Below are 25,205 nucleotides of genomic sequence, written 5' to 3' on the forward strand. Positions count from 1 at the left end.
GAGGTGTAGTCACTTTTGAGGACACAATCTCAAGTACACTATACAAATATGAAATCATGAAAAATCATTTTTTTAAATTTTCAATAAAAGTGTGTGAATAGGGATTGAAATGCTTTCTAAATATAGTATTAATTATAATGAGTAACTAACTATAAGATTGCACCTTATAACTGTAAAATAAATATGATCATACTTGGTGACAGTACAAAATTGGGAACATTTCATATAACTGACCACAGAGAGAGTTCTGCCCAACAAACTCTGTGCGACGCAGAGACGCCGTTCAAATGCCTGCTGCCTCGTTACAACTTCAGCTTTAAGCACAAAGTGATCGTCCCTCTGTGACCATGAGAAAGTGGTCTTGTTTCAATTCGACCAAATGATTTGATATTCTTTCACGTTGAGAGCTCTAAATCCATCTGGTTTAGAGCGGAGCTGCGAGGTTCCCAGCCAGAGGAACTTGATCCTTTGTCTGGATCGGCCAGAAAGTGTGATATGTCGCTCCTTATGCAAAATGAGGTGTCAGATTTCACATTCTGCATCTCAGCTGAGAGCTAAGAGCAGCATGGGAAGTGGGACAACCAAAGATAGCGCCGTTCACGGAGCGCAACAATTGGGGTCGGAACCGGTCCAGAACCGCTCAAACTCCCCTAAATAGGGAACTTTACATCTAAGAGGTTTTAAAAAGTACAAACATTCACCAACCGATGCCTCTAAAGCTTACTTAGACAGATACCATCAGATACTATCAGCAACATTTGACTGTGGAAATCAAAAACAAGAACCTATTGAAGCACAAAGGAAGAGGAGGAAGTGGTGCTGGTTAGGCAACACTCTAGGAAGAAACTTGCGTTGTGTGGATCAACAAACAGACTCTTACCTTTAGCCCACAAGTTAAACGCAAGAGAGAAAGGCCCGAGACCACCTTTATCTACTCCTCCACCTGCATCCTCACAGAGCAAGGCATTAAGATAGAGCGACTGACATGGCAACAATAACTCAAACAACTGGCTAAGGATAGAAAGGGTTGGAAGCAGTTTGTCTGTGAGATAGGTGTTGGAAGCAGTTTGTCTGTGAGATAGGTGTTGGAAGCAGTTTGTCTGTGAGATAGGTGTTGGAAGCAGTTTGTCTGTGAGATAGAAGGGGTTGGAAGCAGTTCGTTGATGACCTATGTTCGGCAAGGAACTCAAGTAAGTGTGACTTACCTGTGCACAGAGGGAGCAGCAGAAGCAGGACCAGGTAGGCTCTCATTGTTGGTCTCAGTCGAAGACTTCTCTTAGCAATGGATAAATCTGAGGTTAAAAGTGTTGGAGGGGCAGAGAGCACCTCTGCTTTTATACTGTGTGCTCAGACAGGAACACATACACCCACACAGTGACAGGCACGGCATACACTCAGTTTTGACAAGGGTGGATTTCAGGATTAAAGAATGGTGTCTAAAATGTCTTCCATATAAGGAAATGGTGTCTTATGTCATCACGACTGTGGCATTATCAGTTGGAGTCTTGGAACACTCAAATAAGACTTCACCTATGTTTGCTGACCAAGCTCATTGTTGACAAGAAACACTTTATTAATAATGTTCATGAATAACCCATTCATAAGGTATGAATAAATGTTATTCATAATCATAAAAGTATTTCATTGTTGTAGTTATACACATTAATGAGCATGATCATTCATAAGCATTTAGAACCAGTCATACAGAAAATTAACACTAAGGTTGAGTAACGATCACCATTTCTGTTTAGTTTCTGTTGTCGTTGACAAACACAGCAAGAAAATATGACGTGTGTGAGGGATCAGCCGGATCAAGCGGTCCGACTGCGCTCTCTCCTGGAGGTGGGCCACAGTACAGCCAATACCGATGAGCTCACCTGAGGCCAGTTGACTGACTATTGTTTGTGCTCTCTTAAGGGCCTGACTGAAGGGGCAGGGGGGGGGGGGGGGAGAGTTGAAAGAAGAACTCCCAATACAGTTTCCTTCTTTTTGCTGAAGTCACGTCTCTGCATCTCATTTCGTGCTGTCCCGCCTAGGATTTCGTCAGTGAATAGGTACGGCCTTTCACAGATGTTATATAGGATAAGAATTGTTCCGTTCACATATACCCCAAAAATGTACACCCATATAGAAAATAGACATCCATTGTGTTAATAATAGACAGTGAAACATGTGGATGCATTAGCAATTTCTCCTCTAAAAGATACATATTGTAATCTACAAAACTTTATCACCAACATCATGAACCAATGAGACTTTGGCAGGGCATATCTTTAGTGGCTCAGCATTGCGGCCGCTGTCACTCACACAGGGACAGAGGTAGGGCAACAATGGCTCTTTAAACTTGTCCCTGAATGTATAGATGAGTGACATGTCAGTGGGGTCATAGAAAGTCACCTCTCCCGCGTCATAGTCCAGACACACTCTGACCCTCCTGGGCCTCCTCTTCAGAGTGAGACGGGTCCAGGGCACGGTGCAGGCGCTGTACTGGCCGCCGTCCCTCAGGGACAGGGCCCAGAACCCGTGGACAGGGTTCACACTCAGGACCCCTTTCCTACGCACACTCTCTCTCAGGACCCCCAGGTCCCATCCGGTCTTACCCGCCACCTCCACCTCTTGTGGTGGATATTATAAAATAAGGATTTGGACATGTCTTCATAGTTTCTGTTCTTGGACAGAACACAGGTGCAGCTGGTTTGCTGCGCAGGATGATACTCCCAAGAACAGGAGATTATAATAGGACAGTTTCACAAGGTTAGTCACATCCTCGGTTATGTGGACACATACAATTAAAATGTCCCTTTACACTCCTCCCTGTTGTTAATTCCTTAACAATATTTTTTTAATGTAAATGTAGCAATTCTTCCATGTAAATCTCATCCTTTGTGAAACTGAGTTTAAAACCTTCAACCCTTCACACATCATGTACAGTTCCAACTTGCCCGTTTCTGCTAAGGATTAGGTAAAACAAAGACAGCAAAGTGCGTCCTTTCTCGGCAAAGCAATTGCTCTCAGAGTGTGTTTGCTTAGGAGAGAACACCTGGCCACCGCAGAGTCTGGATGTTCAGCCAATATTCCACTCCCACTGAGACAACCTTGTGAGAGCAAACCTCTGTCTACAACAAGCGCATTTGTAAGTATGCAACAGGTCAAACATTACTGTCTTCAGCATTAAAGGGTAGCTCAGCTGAGCACATAAACCATGTTTTGGTCCCCCAGGTAAATAGGGGTAAGCAGTGTGGTCCCCCAGGTAGGTAAATAGGGGTAAGCAGTATGGTCCCCCAGGTAAATATGGGTAAGCAGTATGGTCCCCCAGGTAAATAGCGGTAATCAGTGTGGTCCCCCAGGTAAATAGGGGTAAGCAGTATGGTCCCCCAGGTAAATAGAGGTAAGCAGTATGGTCCCCCAGGTAAATAGGGGTAATCAGTGTGGTCCCCCAGGTAAATAGGGGTAAGCAGTGTGGTCCACCAGGTAAATAGGGGTAAGCAGTATGGTCCCCCAGGTAAATAGGGGTAAGCAGTATGGTACCCCAGGTAAATAGGGGTAAGCAGTATGGTCCCCCAGGTAAATAGAGGTAAGCAGTATGGTCCCCCAGGTAAATAGGGGTAAGCAGTGTGGTCCTCCAGGTAAATAGGGGTAAGCAGTGTGGTCCCCCAGGTAAATAGGGGTAAGCAGTATGGTCCCCCAGGTAAACATGGGTAAGCAGTATGGTCCCCCAGGTAAATAGGGGTAATCAGTGTGGTCCCCCAGGTAAATAGAGGTAAGCAGTATGGTCCCCCAGGTAAATAGGGGTAAGCAGTGTGGTCCCCCAGGTAAATAGAGGTAAGCAGTATGGTCCCCCAGGTAAATAGGGGTAAGCAGTGTGGTCCTCCAGGTAAATAGGGGTAAGCAGTGTGGTCCCCCAGGTAAATAGGGGTAAGCAGTATGGTACCCCAGGTAAATAGGGGTAAGCAGTGTGGTCCCCCAGGTAAATAGGGGTAAGCAGTGTGGTCCCCCAGGTAAATGGGGGTAAGCAGTGTGGTCCCCCAGGTAAATAGGGGTAAGCAGTATGGTCCCCCAGGTAAATACCGATCCCGTAGAGGTGAACCAAACTCTACAATAACCTGCCATTCCTAGCAGTGACAACATATGTTCCTTGGTGTTTGGATTAGGAACTTTTAAAATAGCTTTCACCCTTCTGCCTCCTGGTGTGATAACGTGTCCCAAATAGTTAACAGTCTGTTGGACACATTGTAATTGGTTTTTCGAGGCATTGTGGCCGTTATCAGCCAGGAAATGTAGCAGTGCAGCCAAATCAGCAACGGTAAACCAATTTGAATCTGGTGGGACAGAAGAAAGGATAGTGACTGGGTTTGGCAAAACTGGGGCCCTGCCATACACTGCGTCGTTAACAGCTCTATCTTGTACCATTCTCCATTCACCAGATGCTTTTCTGACAGGTCAAACTGGCGTGTTGCAAGGTGATGACATACATGTGACAACATCCCCCCTGCTCAGCAGAGAGGTCAGGATTTTGTCAATGCCTGCCTCCTCCTCCATTTGCAAGGGGTACAGTGCTTTATGGGGCCGATATGTGCCTTTAGGAGAGACGGTCACAGGTGTTGCTCCTCTCATTTCCCCTATGTCATATTTATCCCTTGCCCATAAACAGTCCAGAATCTGAGTCAACAGTGCGTTGTCAGGGGCGGGCTGATTAGGTGCAAGGGAAACAGGAACAGGGGCTTCATTGTCCCCTCTGTGCACTGCGTGCTGTTCACATACGTTCTGTCAGCCCCAAAGACAGAGGAGAATGCTCTCCCGTATGGCTGAGCCTCCCAGTCTGTTGCCAAACCTCACGCATGTACCAAATTCTTCCCATTTGGTATCCCCCATCTTGGAGATAGAGATACTGCATGGGGAACTGATTGGGGCCCAGAGAAAAACTGTTCACATCAGCTACCACACCCAAAGTTTCTTCATACACATGACCTATTGTCAACTCTTCCTGCTCTGTCACACAATGCCACAGTGATAAAAACAAATGGTCCCTTCGACCATTACTACATCTGGCAGTGCAGTGTAAGTGGTCGGGTTAGTTTGGCCTGGTCGAGCAAATGCATTCAGTAGGTCAAAGGGGTCAGAGGAATACCATGAATAATACCAATCATGGCCTGGTACTTCCAGCGCGGTATAGATACCAATTCTTGGAGCGGTTACTCCCAGGCCCTTCTCACTGCAAGAAATGTTAATTCCCAATTCCCACAACAGGTCTCTTCCCATTAAATGTACAGAGCAATTAGGAGAATAAACAAAACTATGATTAAACATTTTATCACCAAGTTGGACTGAAAGGGGTTTGGTAAGGTTCTCTACCATTGGAATGCCAGATGCCCCAATGGTCTTTATTACGTCTTGTGACATAGACGCTGGGAGTCAGGAAGCAAGTGCAGGTGGTAAGTTTAATAATAAACGGAAAATGGAACAAAACACAGGAGTAGTGTACAGACATGGAAAACATAGTAAATACTGCCTAAGGAATAGAACTAAGGAGGTGACGGATATTTGGTGGAGGTAATCAGGGAATGATGGAGTCCAGGTGTGCCTAATGATGAAGAGCAGGTGCGCGTAATGATGAATGTCAGGACCGGTGGTTAGTAAACCGGCCGGTCGACAGGAGTGGGAGTAGACGTGACACAACTCTTGATAATGTATCTTTTAAATTATTGCATTTATATGAAATAGAGATGGTTGCCCCTGAATCGACCAGGAAAGACATTTTCACACCGCCCACACACACATCCATATTAGGTGAATCTGCGCTGTTAGAAGATAAAACCGGGTACTCACCAAAGTGGCATTGTTGGCTGTCTTTTCCTTCTACCTCCTCCACAGCCTATCTCCAGCCTCCCCCTCGACCCTGTGGGTTAGATGCTGTCACATGTGGTGGTGGTGGATAGTATGTATCACTGTCCTCAGCTTCATCATAGCCACCCACATCACCCCTGTTCTGGGGGCAATTTCTTGAAATGTGGCCAGGCTGTTGTCAGTTATAGCACCTCCATGGTCCACCTCTTTCTGGTCCACCTCTTTCTCGTCCGCGGCCCCTTCCTCCTCTTGCTCTTCCAGCCCCCTTCCTCTTCAACTGTCTCCTGAGTTCCCTCTGTACCCTCCCTCATAAACTGCCAACTGCCCAGCTAATGCTTTATCATGGCGGTAAACTGGGTCCACCGCTGTGCCCTGCTATGAGAGGGAGGGGGAAGCTTCTTCACGATGTCCATCATCTCCCCCATTTCCCAATTCCACTGGACTAGGATGGTTGGAGTGGCGTTCACATCATGGCCCGCCACTGGAGTTGGTATTGACATTGACATCAGGGTGGTGTGAAAACGGGGGGGGTGTAAGTCTGGATAAAGTCACAGGTCATTTCTGTGACCAGTCGCTGGGGAGGCTTAGGGTCTCGGCGGGGGCGGCTCTGAGGTGTTGGTATTTTACTCCGGTACTCAGGGTGTGTGGTGACCAGCGTCGTGTCTTTTTCCTTCTTCGTCTTCCTCAGATTCTCTGCCGTCTGCCCCCACAGCCCGTACTCCTGCTGCTGGGGGTTCTTGTTGTGGAGGTGGTAGCTGTTGAGGTGGGTGATGGATGATGTTGATACGGTTCATCTTTACGTCTGTTCCTACTTGCTTTGCCTTTTCTTCAGCTTTCATCCTTACCTCTGCAACCTTCTCTGCACTTTTCCCCCCTCTCTCTCTCTCTCTCTCTCTCTCTCTCTCTCTCTCTCTCTCTCTCTCTCTCTCTCTCTCTCTCTCTCTCTCTCTCTCTCTCTCTGTCCTTGTCTCGTCTTCAACTTCCCACTTTATCCCAGCGTGTATTATTTTTCTTGCCTTTCCCTACTTTCTCCAACTGTTCTCTGACTAATTTCAAGCGGTGCCATTGTGACACATCCTCGACAACACTCGGACCCCAATTGCTTACCATCCCCTTCAACGGCCCTGTGTAGCATGTGGTGGCTGGAGAACACTTTTTTCTCCAGGATGATCCCATCTTGATTTCCTATCTTACACACACACACAAAATAGAGGCGTGATCAGTTCCTACAACCTAAACCACATAATTGCATGGCTGCTAAAATATTGCCTAATTTGTCATTGATGTCACGCCCTGATCTGTTTCACCTGTTCTTGTGATTGTCTGACACCACCTCCTCCAGATGTGTGTCACAACTTCCGCCGAAGGTGGTGCCTCTCCTTGTTCGGGCGGCGTTTGGCGGTCATCGTCACCGGCTTTCTAGCTACCACCGATCCATGTTTCTTTTTCCATTTGTTATCCTCTTCGCTATAGGGGGCAGTATTTTCACGGCCGGATAAAAAACGTACCCGATTTAAACTGGTTACTACTCTTGCCCAGAATATGGATATTATTAGTAGATTTAGATAGAAAACACTCTGAAGTTTCTAAAACTGTTTGAATGGTGTCTATGAGTATAACAGAACTCATATGGCAGGCAAAAAACCTGAGAAAATTCTAAGCAGGAAGTGGCCTGTCTGAGAATTTGTAGTTCTTCTTTTGATCCTCTATCAAAACTACAGTATCTGTGGGGTTCCGTTACACTTTATAAGGCTTCCATTGGCTGTCTAAAGCCATCAGAAAGCGGATTGAGCCGTCTCCTGTCTCTGGGCAGAGTATAGTAGCTCAGTTTCTCAGTGGTCTGCCTGGGGACAAAGAGATTGGATATGCGCGGTCCCGTGTGCACGCTGTTTTTTCTTTTCCTCTTTGAATGAATACACTATTGTCCGGTTGGAATATTATTGCTATTTTACCAGAAAAATAGCATAAAAATTGATTTTAAACAGCGTTTGACATGCTTCTAAGTACGGTAATGGAACATTTTGACTTTTTTGTCTCGAAATGCGCTCGCGCGTTACCCTTTGGATAGTGACCTGAACGCACGAACAAAACGGAGGTATTTGGACATAACTATGGATTATTTGGAACAAAAACAACATTTCTTGTGGAAGTAGCAGTCCTGGGAGTGCATTCTGACGAAGATCAGCAAAGGTAATACAATATCTCTAATACTAATTCTGAGTTTAGTGTGAGCCGAACTTGGCGGGTGTCAAAATAGCTAGCCGTGATGGCTGAGCTATGTACTCAGAATATTGAAAAATGTGCTTTCGCTGAAAAGCTATTTTAAAATCTGACATAGCGATTGCATAAAGGAGTTCTGTATCTATAATTCTTAAAATAATTGTTATGTATTTTGTCAACGTTTATGATGAGTAATTTTGTAAATTCACCGGAAGTTTTTGGTGGGAATGCATGTTCTGAACATCACACGCCAATGTAAAAAGCTGTTTTGGGATATAAATATGAACTTGATTGAACAAAACATACATGTATTGTATAACATAATGTCCTAGGAGTGTCATCTGATGAAGATCATCAAAGGTTAGTGCTTCATTTAGCTGTGTTTTGGGTTTTTGTGACATATATGCTTGCTTGGAAAATGGCTGTGTGATTATTTTGGTCTATGTACTCTCCTAACATAATCTAATGTTTTGCTTTCGCTGTAAAGCCTTTTTGAAATTGGACAATGTGGTTAGATTGACGAGAGTCTTATCTTTAAAATGGTGTAAAATAGTCGTATGTTTGAAAAATTGAAATTATTGCATTTTTGAGGTTTTTGTATTTCGCGCCACGCTGTGATGCAACATTAAGTCTTGATTGTTCACACCTGGTTCCCATCCCATTATGATTATTTTCTCTATTTAACCCTCTGGTTCTCATGATGTTTTGTGCGTTATTGTTTTCTTGTTCGTCGTGCTAGTTGTGTATTGTCAAGATTGTTTATCCCTGCGTGGATTTTGACTTATGAGTTTTCTAGAGTAAATTACGTTATTTTACTCAGTTCGGTGTCCTGCGCTTGACTCTATCCTCACCTCCGCTATACTGACACAGACAGAATAACGGACCATATTATGGAGTCAGCAGGCGCATCAGTTCCTCCGGTACCAGTAGAGGAACAAGTCCAGCAGCACTCGACAATGCTACAACATCTTGGCACAGCCATGGATCGCGTGTTGCTCACCATGGAGCGTTGGGAATAAGGGGGTTTTCCCACAACTTCATCCACATCACCTCAACCAACACCACTACCCCTACCGCTGCCCACCCCTCCGTCAATTGGACCCAGTGGGATTAGGCTCTCGCTTCCGGGGGCTTTATGATGGAACGGCTGCCGGGTGCAAGGGTTTCCTGCTCCAGATGAAACTATACCTGGCGACCGTTCACCCAGTGCCCTCGGGATACGAGAGCATGTCCGCCCTCATCTCCTGTCTGTCTGGGAAAGCCCTTGAGTGGAGCAACGCGGAATAGGGGGAGTATAGACGCTACGTTGGTCCGCTATGAGGATTTCACCTGCCGCTTCCGGGCGGTGTTCAATCATCCACCTGAGGGGAGAGTGGCGGGTGAACGTTTATTCCATCTCAGACAGGGGATGAGGAGTGCACAAGAGTTTGCACTGGACTTTAGGACCCTGGCTGCCAGCGCGGGATGGAATGAGTGGGCCCTGATCGGCCATTACCGATGTAGTCTACGAGAGGACGTCCGTCGGGAGCTGGCCTGCAGGGACACCACTCTTACCCTCGACCAGCTGGTGGATTTATCCATCCGGCTGGATAACCTGTTGGCTACCTGCGGACGTCCAGATCAGGGTCCATCCATTCCATCACCCAGTACCTCCGATTCTACACCTATGGAGCTCGGGGGTGCTGCTCTAAGGGGGACCGGAGGGGGAGCTATTTCCTGCCCTACCTGTGGCCGCAGAGGACACACTGCTGGTCGGTGCTGGAGAGGTACCCCAGGAAATCGAGGCAGCAGGCAGGGTACTGGTGGATCATCCCAGGTGAGTAGGCACCCAACTCACCCAGAGCTTCCTGTTGCGCACATGTATATATCTATAGAGTTCCCTGAGTTTTCCCCGAATTCTCAGCATAAGGCGCTAGTAGATTCAGGCGCAGCATGGAACTTTATTGATTGTGTGTTTGCTCGTAGTTTAGGGATCCCTATTGTTCCTGTTAATGTGCCCTTCCCTGTACATTCTTTAGATAATCGTCCTTTAGGATCGGGTCTGATTAGGGAGGTCACGGTTCCACTATGCATGAAAACGCAGGGGGGTCATGAGGAGAGAATAGTCTTTTCCTGATTGATTCTCCTGCGTTTCCAGTGGTATTGGGGTTTCCCTGGTTGGCTTATCATGACCCCACTATTTCGTGGCAACAGATGGCTCTTAAGGGATGGTCACATCAGTGTTCAGAGAGGTGTATAGGTGTGTCCATAGATGCAACTACGGTGGAGAGTCCAAACTAGGTCTCCGCCATGCACATCCCCTCTGAATATGCCGATTTGGCTCTCGCCTTCTGTAAAAAAGAAGGCGACTCAATTACCACCCCATCGACGGGGCGACTGTGCGATAAATCTCTTGGCAGACGCTGCACTTCTCAGGAGTTATGTGTATCCTCTGTCTAAGGAGGAGACGGCGGCTATGGAAACATATGTCGCCGAATCTCTGGGACAGGGATACATTCGGCCTTCCATTTCACCTGCCTCCTCGAGTTTTTTTTTTGTGAAGAAGAAGGATGGAGGTTTGCGCCCGTGCATTGACTATAGGGGTTTAAATCAGATCACTGTGAAGTATTGTTGCCCTCTGCCTCTTATAGCCAGTGTGACTGAGTAATTGCATGGGGCGCGCTTCTTCACCAAATTGGATCTCAGGAGTGCTTACAACCTGGTGCGTATCCGGAAGGGAGATGAATGGAAGACGCTATTTAGTACCACATCTGGGCACTATGAGTACCTTGTCATGCCGTACGGGTTGATGAATGCTCCACCAGTTTTCCAATCCTTTGTTGATGAGATTTTTAGGGACCTGTACGGGCAGGGCGTAGTGGTGTATATAGATGACATTCTAATTTACTCCGCTACACGCGCCGAGCATGTTGCTATGGTGCGCAAGGTGCTTGGTCGACTGCTGGAGCATGACCTGTATGTGAATGTGAAGGCTGAAAAATGTTTGTTCTTCCAACAGTCCGTCTCCTTCCTAGGGTATCGTCTGTCAGAGTCAGGGGTGGAGATGGAGAATGACCGCATTTTAGCCGTGCGTAATTGGCCGACTCCAACCACGGTAAAGGAGGTGCAGCGGTTCTTAGGGTTTGCCAACTACTACCGGAGATTTATCCGGGGCTTTGGGCAGGTAGCGGCTCCCATTACCTCACTGCTTAAGGGGGGACCGGTGCGACTGCAGTGGTCAGCTGGGGCAGACAGGGCTTTTAATCAACTGAAGGCTCTGTTTACCTCGGTTCCAGTGTTGGCTCATCCTGATCCCTCCTTACAGTTCATAGTAGAGGTGGACGTGTCCGAGGCTGGGATAGGAGCTGTACTGTCTCAGCGCTCGGGTACGCCACCTAAACGCCCCTGTGCGTTCTTCTCGAAGAAGCTCAGCCCGGCGGAGAGAAACTATGATGTGGGGGATCGGGAGCTGTTGGCTGTAGTCGGAGCTCTGGAAGCGTGGAGGCATTGGCTTGACGGGGCTAAACACCCTTTTCTCATTTGGACTGATCACCGCAATCTGGAGTACATCCGGGCGGCGAGGAGAAAGAATCCTCGCCAGGCAAGGTGGGCCATGTTTTTCACCCATTTTGTGTTTACTCTATCCTACCGACCAGGTTCCCAGAACGCTAAGGCAGACGCACTGTCTCGCATGTATGACACAGAGGAACGATCCATGGATCCCACTCCCATAATTCCGGCTCCTTGCCTGGTGGCACCGGTGGTATGGGAGGTTGACGCGGACATCGAACGGGCATTACGTGCGGAACCCACTCCCACCCAGTGCCCAGTTGGACGTAAGTACGTTCAGTCTGATGTTCGTGATCGATTGATCTGTTGGGCTAATACTTCACCTTCCTCTGGTCATCCTGGCATCGATCGGACAGTGCGCTGTCTTAGTGGGAAGTACTGGTGGCCCACTTTAGCTAAGGACGTGAGGTTGTATGTTTCCTCCTGCTCGGTGTGCGCTCAGTGTAAGGCACCTAGACATCTGCCCAGAGGGAAATTACAACCCCTACCCGTTCCACAACGGCCATGGTCACATCTATTGGTGGATTTCGTGACGGATCTTCCTCCGTCACAAGGAAACCCCACGATTCTGGTAGTTGTGGATCGGTTTTCTAAGTCCTGCCGTCTCATTCCTTTGCCCGGTCTCCCTACGGCCCTACAGACTGCGGAGGCCCTGTTTACACACGTCTTCCGGCACTACAGGGTGCCTGAGGATATAGTGTCTGATCGGGGTCCCCAGTTCACATCAAGGGCCTGGAGGGTGTTCATGGAACGTCTGGGGGTCTCGGTCAGCCTGACTTCGGGTTTTCACCCCGAAAGTAATGGGCAGGTGGAGAGAGTTAACCAGGATGTGGGTAGGTTTCTGCGGTCTTATTGCCAGGACCGGCCGGGGGAGTGGTCGGTGTTTATCCCCTGGGCAGAGATGGCCCAACATTCCCTCCGCCACTCCTCCACTCCGTTTCAGTGTGTACTAGGTTATCAGCCGGTTCTGGCACCGTGGCATCAGAGCCAGATCGAGGTACCTGTGGTGGATGATTGGTTTAGGCACTCGGAGGAAACCTGGAATGCTGCCCATGTACGCCTGCAACGGGCCATCAGGCGACAGAAGGCGAGCGCCGACCGCCACCGTAGTGAGGCCCCGGTATATGTACCGGGAGACCGGGTCTGGCTCTCGACCCAAAACCTGCCCCTTCATCTGCCCTGCCAGAAGCTGGGTCCGCGGTTTGTGGGGCCATTTAAAGTCCCGAGGAGACTGAACGAGGTATGTTATAGGTTACATCTTCCCCCTAATTATCGTATTAACCCCTCGTTCCATGTGTCTCTCCTCAGGCCGGTGGTGGCTGGTCCTCTCCAGCAATCTGAGGTACGGCAGGTTCCCCTGGCCCCTCTGGACATCGAGGGGGCCCCGGTGTATACTGTGAGAACTATCATGGACTCCAGGCGTCGGGCTAGGGGTCTTCAGTACCTCGTGGATTGGGAGGGGTACGGTCCGGAGGAGAGATGCTGGGTGTCGGCGGAGGACATACTGGACCCTTCCTTGTTGCAGGAATTTCACCGTCGCCGCCCAGATCGCCCTGCGCCTCGTCCTCCGGGTCGTCCCCAAAGCCGGTATCGTCGCACTGCTGGCGCCGCGCGTCGGGTGGGGGGGTACTGTCACGACTTCCGCCGAAGTTGGTGCCTCTCCTTGTTCCTTGTTCGGTCGGCGTTCGGCGGTCATCGTCACCGGCTTTCTAGCTACCACCAATCCATGTTTCTTTTTCCATTTGTCTTGATTGTTCACACCTGGTTCCCTTCTCGTTATGATTATTTTCCCTATTTAACCCTCTGGTTTCTTGTTCGTCGTGTTAGTTGTGTATTGTCAAGATTGTTTATCCCTGCGTGGATTTTGACTTATGAGTTTTCTAGAGTAAATTACATTATTTTACTCAGTTCGGTGTCCTGCGCTTGACTCTATCCTCACCTCCACTATACTGACACTGACAATGTGGCTTATTTTCCACAGTGTATTTGTCCCTGTGTTTCCTGTCTCTCTGGGCCAGTTCGTCTTGTACATTTTCAAGTCAACCAGCGTGTTTTCCCGTGCTCCTGTTTTCTATTCTCTTTTTCTAGTCTTCCCGGTTTTGACCCTTGTCTGTTTTTTCTGGACTCATTACCCGCCTGCCTGACCCTTCTGCCTGCCCTGACACCGAGCCTGCCTGCCGCTCTTTACCTCTTGGACTCAGAATCTGGTTTTGACTTTTTGCCTTTCCACGACCATTCTCTTGCCTACTCCTTTTGAATGATAAATGAACTACAAGGACTCAACCATCTGCATCTGGGTCTCGCCTTGTGCCCTTATAATTGAACCACTGGAGAACTAATCCAAATTGGTATCTTACCTACATAAAAAGTAAACACAGTTTTGCTATGAACTTTAGTTTCAACTGTATGACAAACAGTTCTTCCTGTCCACTGGTTAATCTATCCCTAACCTGATATTCCAGTCTAACATGACGTCCTAACCAGTCCACCCGCATCACACTATGTGGCAGAGCTCTCAATCACTGAGCGCGAAGTGATTTAGGAATGCGCAATTCCTCTCATTTCAATGATCATTTTCTCTATCACTTAGCTCAAAGTGATTTCATTCATAAAGCATCTTCGACTGGTGACTCACAAGCTTAGTAAAAAATCTACTGAGCAATCGCTGACCCTCAACTCCCGTGGATGTCAGGCGGGTCTCTCCATTCCCTCGTTCGACGAGGAGGAATTTACCCTAGACTTACAGCGCAGCGAGCCTCTGCCGGCAGTTTACCCTCATAGCCACAGGAGCCACTGGTCAACGATACGTCAGTCCCATCTGGGTCGGCAAATTGTGGTGGATGTTGTACGATTCTTTATTTTTCTGAGTTCAGGAGAATAACAGAGTTACACAGCGCAATGCAGACCTGCATTCCGAAGCATTGGGTGATAAACACACATCTTAATAGTTTCGGTTCTTGAACGAAACTCTTAGTTCTTGTTTTTTTTATCTATACAAGGACACAGGTGCAGCTGGTTTGCAACACAGGATGATACTCCCAAGAACAGAAACTTGTAATAGGATAGTTTCACACAGTTTCATAAAGTTAGTCACATCCTCAGTTATGAGGTCACATACAATAGAAATGTCCCATTACACTGGTTGGGCTCCAGCACTCAAACACACGTGTCACAGCACTCTGGGTTGTTGGGGACGTGAGGCTTCTCTCCATTGATGCACACACTGGTCAGGTCGTCTGAGAGAGAGAGCCAGGGGGCCACGGTGTTGGGTTCCAGAGTCACTGGGGCTGGAGCCAAACACAGGATTACATGATTCCATGTGTTATTTCATAGTTTTGATGTCTTCACTATTATTCTACAATGTAAAAATGGTGTGTCGGTGTGAGGCTTCTCTCCACGGTATGTCCAAACTTTTGAATGGTACTGTGTAATATTTGTTCTACCTACGGCGAAACCGTTTTGATTGATTCTCAGAAACTGCAAAGCCAACATTCCTGCAAAACGCATGAGCTCATCTGATGCACAGATAAGAACACGAAAAAGAACAACACATTGCCAAATAACAAGACTAAGCAAACAGAACTATAGTTTCAGTGTAGTGAATAATCCCAATAAGGTGGAATTTTACATAACATTTAAGTCATTAAGCAAACACTATTATCCAGAGTGACTTACAGTAGTGAGCGCATGCATTTTCGTGCTTTTCCTCCATGGAAATCAAACCCACAACCTGGCGTTGTAAGCTGCTCTACGAACTGAGCCACACGGGCTCATCTGTTTATCATAAAGGACTTACAGTACCTACTCACGGTAATTGGAAAACTACAGTAAAACAGTAAACAGACAAATTACTGTAACACAACCAGACCAGCCTAGCGAAGTGACATGCAGTCTCTGGCCCTGAAATGACAGACAGAACTAGCCATACCTTGAGTTGCTGAGCAGCCTCGTCCACAGGGCAGAGCTGATGGCTCCTGTGTCTCCTGGAGGTCTGACACACCGCACACAGAGCCTCCTGGTCCTCCACACAGAACAACAACCTCTTCCCATGGAGACTGCATCTTTCATCCCCATCCCGTACCAACCCACTCCTCCCTCCTGACTCCCTCCTTCCCTGACTCTCCTTCTCTCCCTTTCTCGTCTCCTCCTGCTTGGTGGTTTTGTGGCTCCTCTCCCTCGCAAAGGTCTTCACAATGTTCCTCAGAGCCAGGTTACTGGGTGGAGCGTCGGTTAGGGAATGGTGGCGGCAGACGGGGCACTTTTTGATGACCTGAGTGTTCCAGTAATTGTCCAGGCAGCTCCTGCAGAAGCTGTGGCTGCAGCCCAACACTACAGGGTCAGTGAAAACACCGCAGCACACAGGGCAGGACATGTCATCCTCCAGGGTCCAGGTGGCAGCCATGATGGAGAGATGTGTGCTTGTTCTGAGCTTGTGTACCTACCGTAGGGTGGCTGGGCTAGGGACTGATGACTCTGTCTGGAATACTGCCAAACTGGTCCAGTGTTGACTTCCTCCACTTAAAGACTGAGGCATGGAATCGAAGTACACGAAATATGTACTTTTATTGAACATGATACCAAGAAGTGGGGAATGAAATTATGACACTTGCTCTCAATAAATTAATTAACAGCAAATATTATATTTGCTCCAGACAAAGTTCCGGAATACACATTGGTGTCACAGACATCACGTCACCAGTGGAGGTGAGGATATTCACCTCAATATACAAAACGATAGACAGACAAAATCAATACACAGGAGTCACTGTGACAGACTTGACCAATACAGACGCTTCAGTATGTGATCATGAAATAGAATCACCAGGTTATATCCTCAGTGAATAGGTGCCACAGTCACAGAGACCTTCTCAGGGCAGATCCTCAGCACTCCAGGGTTAGTGCCATCAGATTTGAGACAGGGAGAGAAGTAAGGGAACAGCCTCTCTGTGAACCTGTGTTCGAACGTATAGATGAGTGACATGTCACTGGAGTCATAGAAGGAGAACTCTACTTTCTCATAGTCCAGCTTGACCATGATCCTCTTGGGCTTCCTCTTCAGCACCAACCGGGTACCCAGGGGGGAAGTTCCAGCGCTATACTGCTCCCCGTTCCACAGCCCCATCGCCCAGATCCTGCCCTCTGGGCTGACCATCACATTGCCTTTCCGGGCTACACCCTTTTTGGCCACACCCAGAGTCCAGGCCTTCTTAGGCCCCACCTCCACCTCCCAGCTGTAAATGCCTGAGCAGAAACCCACAGAGCCTAGCACGCTCACTGAGCTGTCGAATCGCTCAGCGTTATCAGGCACAGGCTGGGACGCCCGTCTGTCAGTCACCTCAAGGAGGCCGACGAAGCTCAATGTTGACAAGAAACGCTTTATTAAGAACTTTCATGAATAAACAATAAACCATGAATAAATCATGTAATTCATAAACATAAAAGTATTTAATTGTTGTATTTATACACATTTATAAGCATGATCATTCATAAGCATTTAGAACAAGTCTTACAGAATATTAACACCAATGTTGAGTAATGATCACCATTTTTGTTTAATTTATCTTGCCATTTGACACACACCAAGAAAATATGACTTATGATATAGGGTAAGAATTGTTCCATTCACATATACCCAAACATATACATCCATATATATACAGAAAATATACATCCATTGTGTTAATAATAGATAGTTAGACATATGGATGCATTAGCAATGTCTCCTCTAAAAAATACATATTGTAATCTACAAAACTTTATCACTGTCACGGCTGTTCAAAGGATTGGACCAAAATGCAGCGTGTTCATAGTTCCACACATTTATTTATTCCGTGAAACTAAATGCAATACACTAAATACTTGAAACCCCAAAAAACATGAAGCAGAGAGGAAAACACACTACTCAAAAGATAATCACCCACAAAAACAGGTGGGACAAATGTCAACATAAATATGACCTCCAATTAGAGGTAACGAGGATCAGCTGCCTCCAATTGGAGATCAACCCAAACAACCCCAACATAGAAATAGACAAACTAGAACTAAAACATAGAAATAGACAACATAGAAAAACCACCCAAAACACCCCCTGTCACGCCCTGACCACTCTACTATAGAAAATGACCTCTTACAAGGGTCAGGACGTGACAATCACCAACATCATGAAGCAATGACACTTTGGCAGGGCATATCTTTAGTGGCTCAGCATTGCGGCCGCTGTCACTCACACAGGGACAGAGGTAGGGCAACAATGGCTCTTTAAACTTGTCCCTGAATGTATAGATGAGCGACATGTCAGTGGGGTCATAGAAAGTCACCTCTCCCGCGTCATAGTCCAGACACACTCTGACCCTCCTAGGCCTCCTCTTCAGAGTGAGACGGGTCCAGGGCACGGTGCAGGCGCTGTACTGGCCGCCGTCCCTCAGGGACAGGGCCCAGAACCCGTGGACAGGGTTCACACTCAGGACCCCTTTCCTACACACACTCTTTCTCAGGACCCCCAGGTCCCATCTGGTCTTACCCGCCACCTCCACCTCCCAACAGTGACTGCCGGAACTGAAGGGGTCGGCCCCCAGCACGCAAACACACGTGTCACAGCGCTCTGGGTTGTTGGGGATGTGAGACTTCTCTCCACTGACGCACACACTGGTCAGGTCGTCTGAGAGAGAGAGCCAGGGGGCCGCGGTGTTAGGGTCCAGAGTCACTGGGGCTGGGGGGGAAAGACAAACAGGTATGACTACAATGCTATATAACAATTTACATTTTAAAGTGTGGTACTCTGAGCATCTAGTGATCTGATAACCATTCATTTGCTCTGGTCTACTACTCACTGTATTGCACCTTCTCCTGCATCTTCTCCCAGATCTTGAACCTCAGGTTGCCCAGGTGTTGGGCCACATCGATCAATGCCCCTGATACAGGCTCTGGATCCTGCAATGTACAGTTGGCCCTGAAGCAAAACATACAGATGGAGTGGCTGTTGTAGTAAAGGACTGTAACCTCAAAGCAGGCAGAATGTGTTTGAAAAAGTAGTACCTTACCTTGCTTTGTTGTTCTTGTAAGCCTGGGGAAAGAACATAGTTGTGTGAGATAAAATGGCCAAATTTGAAAATCAAATGTATAGTATTTTAGAATGTGTATGTTTACAGTAAGTGTCTCTGTACCTGGAGAAATGGAAGGTCGTTTGCCTCTATATCCTGTTCTATCTCTCTGATGTTGCTGGTCAGGGAGGTCATCTTCTTGGCCAGGTGTTCAATCTTCTCTGTCATTATAACTGTCTTCATCTCCACCTCCTCAGAGAGGGCAGACAGCCGGACAACTTCCTCCAGACACAGAAAGTGACGCAGCTCCACAAACTCATCTCTTATCTTCCTTTCTGTTTGCATGGCCTGGCTCTGGGGGTCAATAAGTCAAAGGGTCAGTGGGTGACCTCTCATACTTTCTGATACAATATGAAAATGGTTTCATAGTGCAAAACTGTTGAAAAAGGCTAGGAAACCAAAATGTTGATAGTGAAGTAAACTTTATATCTCCGTATAATTGTTAGTTCCATAGTACTTACCTTGATGTGTTCTGCTGTTTTCATGCAATCCTCCTTCAACTTTTGGAATGTCTCCAACTTCCTCCTCAGAGGGATGATAGATGCTTTCACTTCCTCCTGGCCACATACCAGAGGAAAATCTCAATTGCATTTCCTTGACTCCTCGTGTCCTATCTCCTCACTTCTTTCTCGAAACCCACTGGACGAGAAAGTAAGAGGTCCCTCCCCTCGCACCTTCTCCTCCAATGGGTTTTGAGAAGGAGGCGATGAGAGAGGACGAGAAAAGTCAAGGGGTTTAGGCCATATACAGTTTTGGGTATTGAGGCGCCTGTGTGCTATTAGACACAACAGACAGAATTAATGTCAATATATCATATTTGTTCTACCTACGGCGAAACCGTTTTGAATGATTCTCAGAAACTGCAAAGCCAACATTCCTGCAAAACGCATGAGCTCATCTGATGCACAGATAAGAACACGAAAAAGAACAACACATTGCCAAATAACAAGACTAAGCAAACAGAACTATAGTTTCAGTGTAGTGAATAATCCCAATAAGGTGGAATTTTACATAACATTTGAGTCATTAAGCAAACACTATTATCCAGAGTGATTTACAGTAGTGAGCGCATGCATTTTTGTGCTTGTCCTCCATGGAAATGAAACCCACAACCTGGCGTTGTAAGCTGCTCTACGAACTGAGCCACACGGGCTCATCTGTTTATCATAAAGGACTTACAGTACCTACTCACGGTAATTGGAAAACTACAGTAAAACAGTAAACAGACGAATTACTGTAACACAACCAGACCAGCCTAGCGAAGTGACATGCAGTTGCTGGCCCTGAAATGACAGACAGTACTAGCCATACCTTGAGTTCCTGAGCAGCCTCGTCCACAGGGCAGAGCTGATGGCTCTTGTGTCTCCTGGAGGTCTGACACACCGCACACAGAGCCTCCTGGTCCTCCACACAGAACAACAACAACCTCTTCCCATGGAGACTGCACCTTTCATCCCCATCCCGTACCAACCCACTCCTCCCTCCTGACTCCCTCCTTCCCTGGCTCTCCTTCTCCCCCTTTCTCGTCTCCTCCTGCTTGGTGGTATTGTGGCTCCTCTCCCTCGCAAAGGTCTCCACGATGTTCCTCAGAGCCAGGTTACTGGGTGGAGCGTCGGTTTGGGAATGGAGGCGGCAGACGGGGCACTTTTTGATGACCTGAGTGTTCCAGTAGTTGTCCAGGCAGCTCCTGCAGAAGCTGTGGCTGCAGCCCAGCACCACAGGGTCAGTGAAAACATCGCAGCACACAGGGCAGGACATGTCGTCCTCCAGGGTCCAGGTGGCAGCCATGATGGAGAGATGTGTGCTTGTTCTGAGCTGGTGTACCTACCGTAGGGTGGCTGGGCTAGGGACTGATGACGCTGTCTGGAATGCTGGCAAACTGGTCCAGTGTTTCGGTGTTGATTTGCTCCACTTAAAGACTGAGGCATGGAATCGAAGTAAACAGAATTTGTACCTTTATTGAACATGACACCAATAATTAGGGAATTCAATCATGACACTTGCTCTCAGTAAGTGAATTAACAGCAAAGAATAGATCTGCTCCAAACAAAGTTCCGGAATACACATTGGTGTCACTGACATCAATGTCACCAGTGGAGGTGAGGATATTCACCTCAATATACAAAACGATAGACAGACAAAATCAATACACAGGGGTCACTGTGACAGACTTTACCAATACAGACGCTTCAGTATGTGATCATGAAATAGAATCACCAGGTTATATCCTCAGTGAATAGGTGCCACAGTCACAGAGACCTTCTCAGGGCAGATCCTCAGCACTCCAGTGTTAGTGCCATCAGAGTTGAGACAGGGAGAGAAGTAGGGGAACAGCCTCTCTGTGAACCTGTGTTTAAACGTATAGATGAGTAACATGTCACTGGAGTCATAGAAGGAGAGCTCTACTTTCTCATAGTCCAGCTTGACCATGATCCTCTTGGGCTTCCTCTTAACCTGTTGGAGATAGGGGGCAGTATTTGCACGGCCGGATAAAAAACATACCCGATTTAATCTGGTTACTACTCCTGCCCAGTAACTAGAATATGCATATAATTGTTTGATTTGGATATAAAACACCCTAAAGTTTCTAAAACTGTTTGAATGGTGTCTGTGAGTATAACAGAACTCATTTGGCAGGCCAAAACCTGAGAAGATTGCAAACAGGAAGCGCTCTCTCTGACCATTTCATGGCCTTCTTGATCATCTCTAACCAAAACAGGGAATCTCTGGCATGACGTGACATTTTCTAACGCTCCCATAGGCTCTCAGAAGGCGCCAGAAAGCTGAATGGTGGCTTTGCAGGCCCTGGCTGAAAAACATTAGCGCATTTTGTAAGTGGTCGATCTGAGGACAATGAGACTGAGGCGCATGCCTGAGCTGACACCATGTTTACTTTCTCTCTCTTTGAACGAACACAACCACTCCCGGTCGGAATATTATCGCTTTTTTACGAGAAAAATGGCATAAAAATTGATTTTAAACAGCGGTTGACATGCTTCGAAGTACGGTAATGGAATATTTAGAATTTTTTTGTCACGAAACGCGTTGGGCGCGTCACCCTTATTTACCCTTCGGATAGTGTCTTGAACGCACAAACAAAACGCCGCTATTTGGATATAACTATGGATTATTTGGGACCAAACCAACATTTGTGTCACATCCTGACCAGCAGAGGGAGGTATGGTTTCAGTTTTGGGTCAGGATGTGGCAGGTTTTTTGTATGTTAAGGGGTTTGTGTTGGTGATTAGACTCCCAATTGAAGGCAGGTGTGTTGAGTTGCCTTTGATTGGGAGTCCTATATAGGGGTGTGTGTTTTTCTTTGGGGTTGTGGGTAGTGTTCTTGCACTGCGTTTTTGTATGCCTGTAAGACTGTTCCTGTCGTGAGTATCATTTATTGTTTTGTTTTTTCACTGTGGATGCTTTGTGTGTGTCTCATTAAAAGAAAATGAGTATCTACAACTCTGCTGCATTTTGGTCCTCTCTTCAACACCACGACATAACCTGTGACAGAACTACCCACCACCAAAGGAACAAGCAGCGGAGAAGAGGACAGAGGCAAGTGAGAGAGGAATGTTGGAAGCAGCGCGCTCGGGAGGTGATGGATTCCTGGTCGCTGGAAGTATTGACGGAAAGGATTGACTGGACATGGGAGCAGTTGCTGGTCCACTGTGACAACCTGCCTGGGAGGCAGGTAGAACCCGAGAGGCAGCCCCAATAATTTTTTAGGGGGGGGCACAAGGGCTATTTGGCGGGGCGAGATTGGAGCCCCAGGCCAGCTCCCCGTACCCTTGTAGGGCAGACTGGACAGGTCCCGTGCTTTGGGGTTGGGGCTGTGGTGAGGCCTGGGATTTTCAGGCCGGTAGGCACAGTACCAACGCCCCGCATGTGCCAGGGCGAAGTGGCCCGCCTGTCCTCCGGCCCAGCCCGAGTGGCCTCCTCTCCTCCGGCCCAGCCCGAGTGGCCCTCCTGTCCTCCGGCCCAGCCCGAGTGGCCCTCCTGTCCTCCGGCCCAGCCCGAGTGGCCCGCGTGTCCTCCGGCCCAGCCCGAGTGGTCCATCTGCCAGGGTCAGCCTGAGTGGCCCGTCTGCCCGGCGCAGCTATCGGCGCCACCGAAGTGGGCGACGCCGAAGGTGGAGCAAGGTCCACGTCCTGCACCTGAGCCACCTCCAGGAGAGGTGGGTTGGGGAGGGAGGGTGTAGCACAGTGCCGTCGTTGACGGCAGCCACCCTCCCTTCCCTCCCTAATTGTTTAGGGGTTATTGTTTATTGGTTTTGTTGGGGTTACATTTTTTTTGTATTTTCTGTTGCATTCCGGGGTCTGCGCCTTGAGGGGGGGGGGGGTACTGTCACGTCCTGACCAGCAGAGGGAGGTATGGTATCAGTTTTGGGTCAGGATGTGGCAGGTTTTTTGTGTGTTAAGGGGTTTGTGTTGGTGATTAGACTCCCAATTGAAGGCAGGTGTGTTGAGTTGCCTTTGATTGGGAGTCCTATATAGGGGTGTGTGTTTTTCTTTGGGGTTGTGGGTAGTTGTTCTTGCACTGCGTTTTTGTATGCCTGTAAGACTGTTCCTGTCGTGAGTATTATTTATTGTTTTGTTTTTTCACTGTGGATGCTTTGCGTGTGTCTCATTAAAAGAAAATGAGTATCCACAACTCTGCTGCATTTTGGTCCTCTCTTCAACACCACAACATAACCTGTGACAATTTGTTATTGAAGTAGAAGTCCTGGGAGTGCATTCTGACGAAGAACACCAAAGGTAATCAAACTTTTCTAATAGTAAATCGGAGTTTGGTGAGTACCACACTTTGTGGGTGTCAAAATAGCTAGCCTGTGATGGCTGGGCTATCTACTCAGAATATTGCAAAATGTGCTTTCACCGAAAAGCTATTTTAAAATCGGACATAGCGAGTGCATAAAGGAGTTCTGTATCTATAATTCTTAAAATAAGTGTTATGTTTTTTGTGAACGTTTATCGTGAGTAATTTAGTAAATTCACCGGAAGTGTTCGGTGGGAATGCTAGTCACATGCTAATGTAAAAAGCTGGGTTTTGATATAAATATGAACTTGATTGAACAAAACATGCATGTATTGTATAACATAATGTCCTAGGATTGTCATCTGATGAAGATCATCAAAGGTTAGTGCTGCATTTAGCTGTGGTTTGGGTTTATGTGACATTATATGCTAGCTTGAAAAATGGGTGTCTGATTATTTCTGGCTGGGTACTCTGCTGACATAATCTAATGTTTTGCTTTCGTTGTAAAGCCTTTTTGAAATCGGACAGTGTGGTTAGATTAATGAGAGTCTTGTCTTTAAAATGCTGTAAAATAGTCATATGTTTGAGAAATTGAAGTAATAGCATTTCTAAGGTATTTGAATAACGCGCCACGGGATTCCACTGGCTGTTGAGTAGGCGTCCCACTGGCCCAGAGAGGTTAAGAACCAACCGGGTACCCAGGGGGGCAGTTCCAGCGCTATACTGCTGCCCGTTCCACAGCCCCATCGCCCATATCCCGCCTTCTGGGCTGACCATCACATTGCCTTTCCGGGCTACACCCTCTTTGGCCACGCCCAGCGTCCAGGCCTTCTTAGGCCCCACCTCCACCTCCCAGCTGTGAATGCCTGAGCAGAAACCCACAGAACCTAGCACGCTCACTGAGCTGTCGAATCGCTCAGCGTTATCAGGCACAGGCTGGGACACCCATCTGTCACTCACCTCCAGGAGGACCCCAGAGATCAGTAGATCAGCGTGGGCTGAATTCACATCCAGGGTCACAGGGGCTGGGACAGAAGGAGTGGGAAGGTTAGATGGCCACCGGCTTAGATACATGGATGTTGGTACACTGTGTTGCTGGCTGTATGAACAGAACATGAGTCAGCAGTTTGTCTCTGGGTCAGAAATCAGAATATTGGTCAGCAGTTCATGTTTTGGCAGAGCATAAGTCGGCAGTTTGTATTTCAGCAACCTTAACATGACTGAGCATTTTGTCAATGAGTCCGTCACAGTCATGGAAAAAGTAACCAATTGTCATACTAAAAGTAAATAAACCTTAACAGAAAATGACTCTATTAAAAGTGAAAGTCACCCTGTAAAATTCTACTTAAGTAAAAGTCTAGAATTATTTGGTTTTAAATATAATTAAGTATCAAAAGTAAATGTAATTGCTAAAATATACTTAAGTACCAAAAGTAAAAGTGTAAATCATTTAAAATTCCTTATATTAAGCCAAGCAGACGGCACTATTTTCTGTTTTTTTTAATTTACGGATACCCAGGGGCACACTCCAACACTCAGACATAATTTACAAACAAAGCATTTGTGTTTAGTGAGTCCGCCAGGTCAGAGGCAGTAGGGATGACCAGGATGTTCTCTTAAAAAGTGTGTGAATTGGACCATTTTCCTGTCCTGCTAAGCATTCAACATTTAACAGTAATTTTGGGCCATCAGTAGAGATACCAACACGTCTTGACTACCAAAGTCCATTTGATGTCA

General features: G+C 47.2%; 4 protein-coding genes across 4 annotated transcripts; all 4 read right to left on the bottom strand.

Annotated features, from left to right (window-relative positions):
* Positions 1-7,293: 7,293 nt before the first annotated feature.
* On the bottom strand, positions 7,294-16,038 carry LOC115193920 (tripartite motif-containing protein 35-like). The gene is made up of 2 exons (XM_029753070.1): positions 15,542-16,038; positions 7,294-7,311 (listed from the first exon to the last, which is right to left on the bottom strand). Exons 1-2 carry the CDS (start codon positions 16,013-16,015, stop codon positions 7,300-7,302), a joined length of 486 nt encoding a protein of 161 aa, XP_029608930.1. The 5' UTR covers positions 16,016-16,038; the 3' UTR covers positions 7,294-7,299.
* Positions 16,039-16,151: 113 nt separating this feature from the next.
* LOC115193473 (zinc-binding protein A33-like) lies at positions 16,152-17,288 on the bottom strand. The gene is made up of 2 exons (XM_029752158.1): positions 17,283-17,288; positions 16,152-16,999 (listed from the first exon to the last, which is right to left on the bottom strand). Exons 1-2 carry the CDS (start codon positions 17,286-17,288, stop codon positions 16,448-16,450), a joined length of 558 nt encoding a protein of 185 aa, XP_029608018.1. The 3' UTR covers positions 16,152-16,447.
* Positions 17,037-20,611, bottom strand: LOC115193919 (tripartite motif-containing protein 35). The gene is made up of 6 exons (XM_029753068.1): positions 20,025-20,611; positions 19,175-19,270; positions 18,777-19,007; positions 18,654-18,676; positions 18,444-18,562; positions 17,037-18,322 (listed from the first exon to the last, which is right to left on the bottom strand). Exons 1-6 carry the CDS (start codon positions 20,499-20,501, stop codon positions 17,724-17,726), a joined length of 1,545 nt encoding a protein of 514 aa, XP_029608928.1. The 5' UTR covers positions 20,502-20,611; the 3' UTR covers positions 17,037-17,723.
* Positions 20,612-20,652: 41 nt separating this feature from the next.
* LOC115193921 (nuclear factor 7, brain-like) lies at positions 20,653-24,662 on the bottom strand. Its single transcript, XM_029753071.1, has 2 exons — positions 24,429-24,662; positions 20,653-21,167 (listed from the first exon to the last, which is right to left on the bottom strand). The coding sequence occupies exons 1-2, from the start codon at positions 24,582-24,584 to the stop codon at positions 20,943-20,945; spliced, it is 381 nt and encodes a 126-aa protein (XP_029608931.1). The 5' UTR covers positions 24,585-24,662; the 3' UTR covers positions 20,653-20,942.
* Positions 24,663-25,205: the final 543 nt, after the last annotated feature.

The sequence above is a fragment of the Salmo trutta genome, chromosome 5 (assembly GCF_901001165.1).
Source record: "Salmo trutta chromosome 5, fSalTru1.1, whole genome shotgun sequence".
Taxonomy (NCBI): domain Eukaryota; kingdom Metazoa; phylum Chordata; class Actinopteri; order Salmoniformes; family Salmonidae; genus Salmo; species Salmo trutta.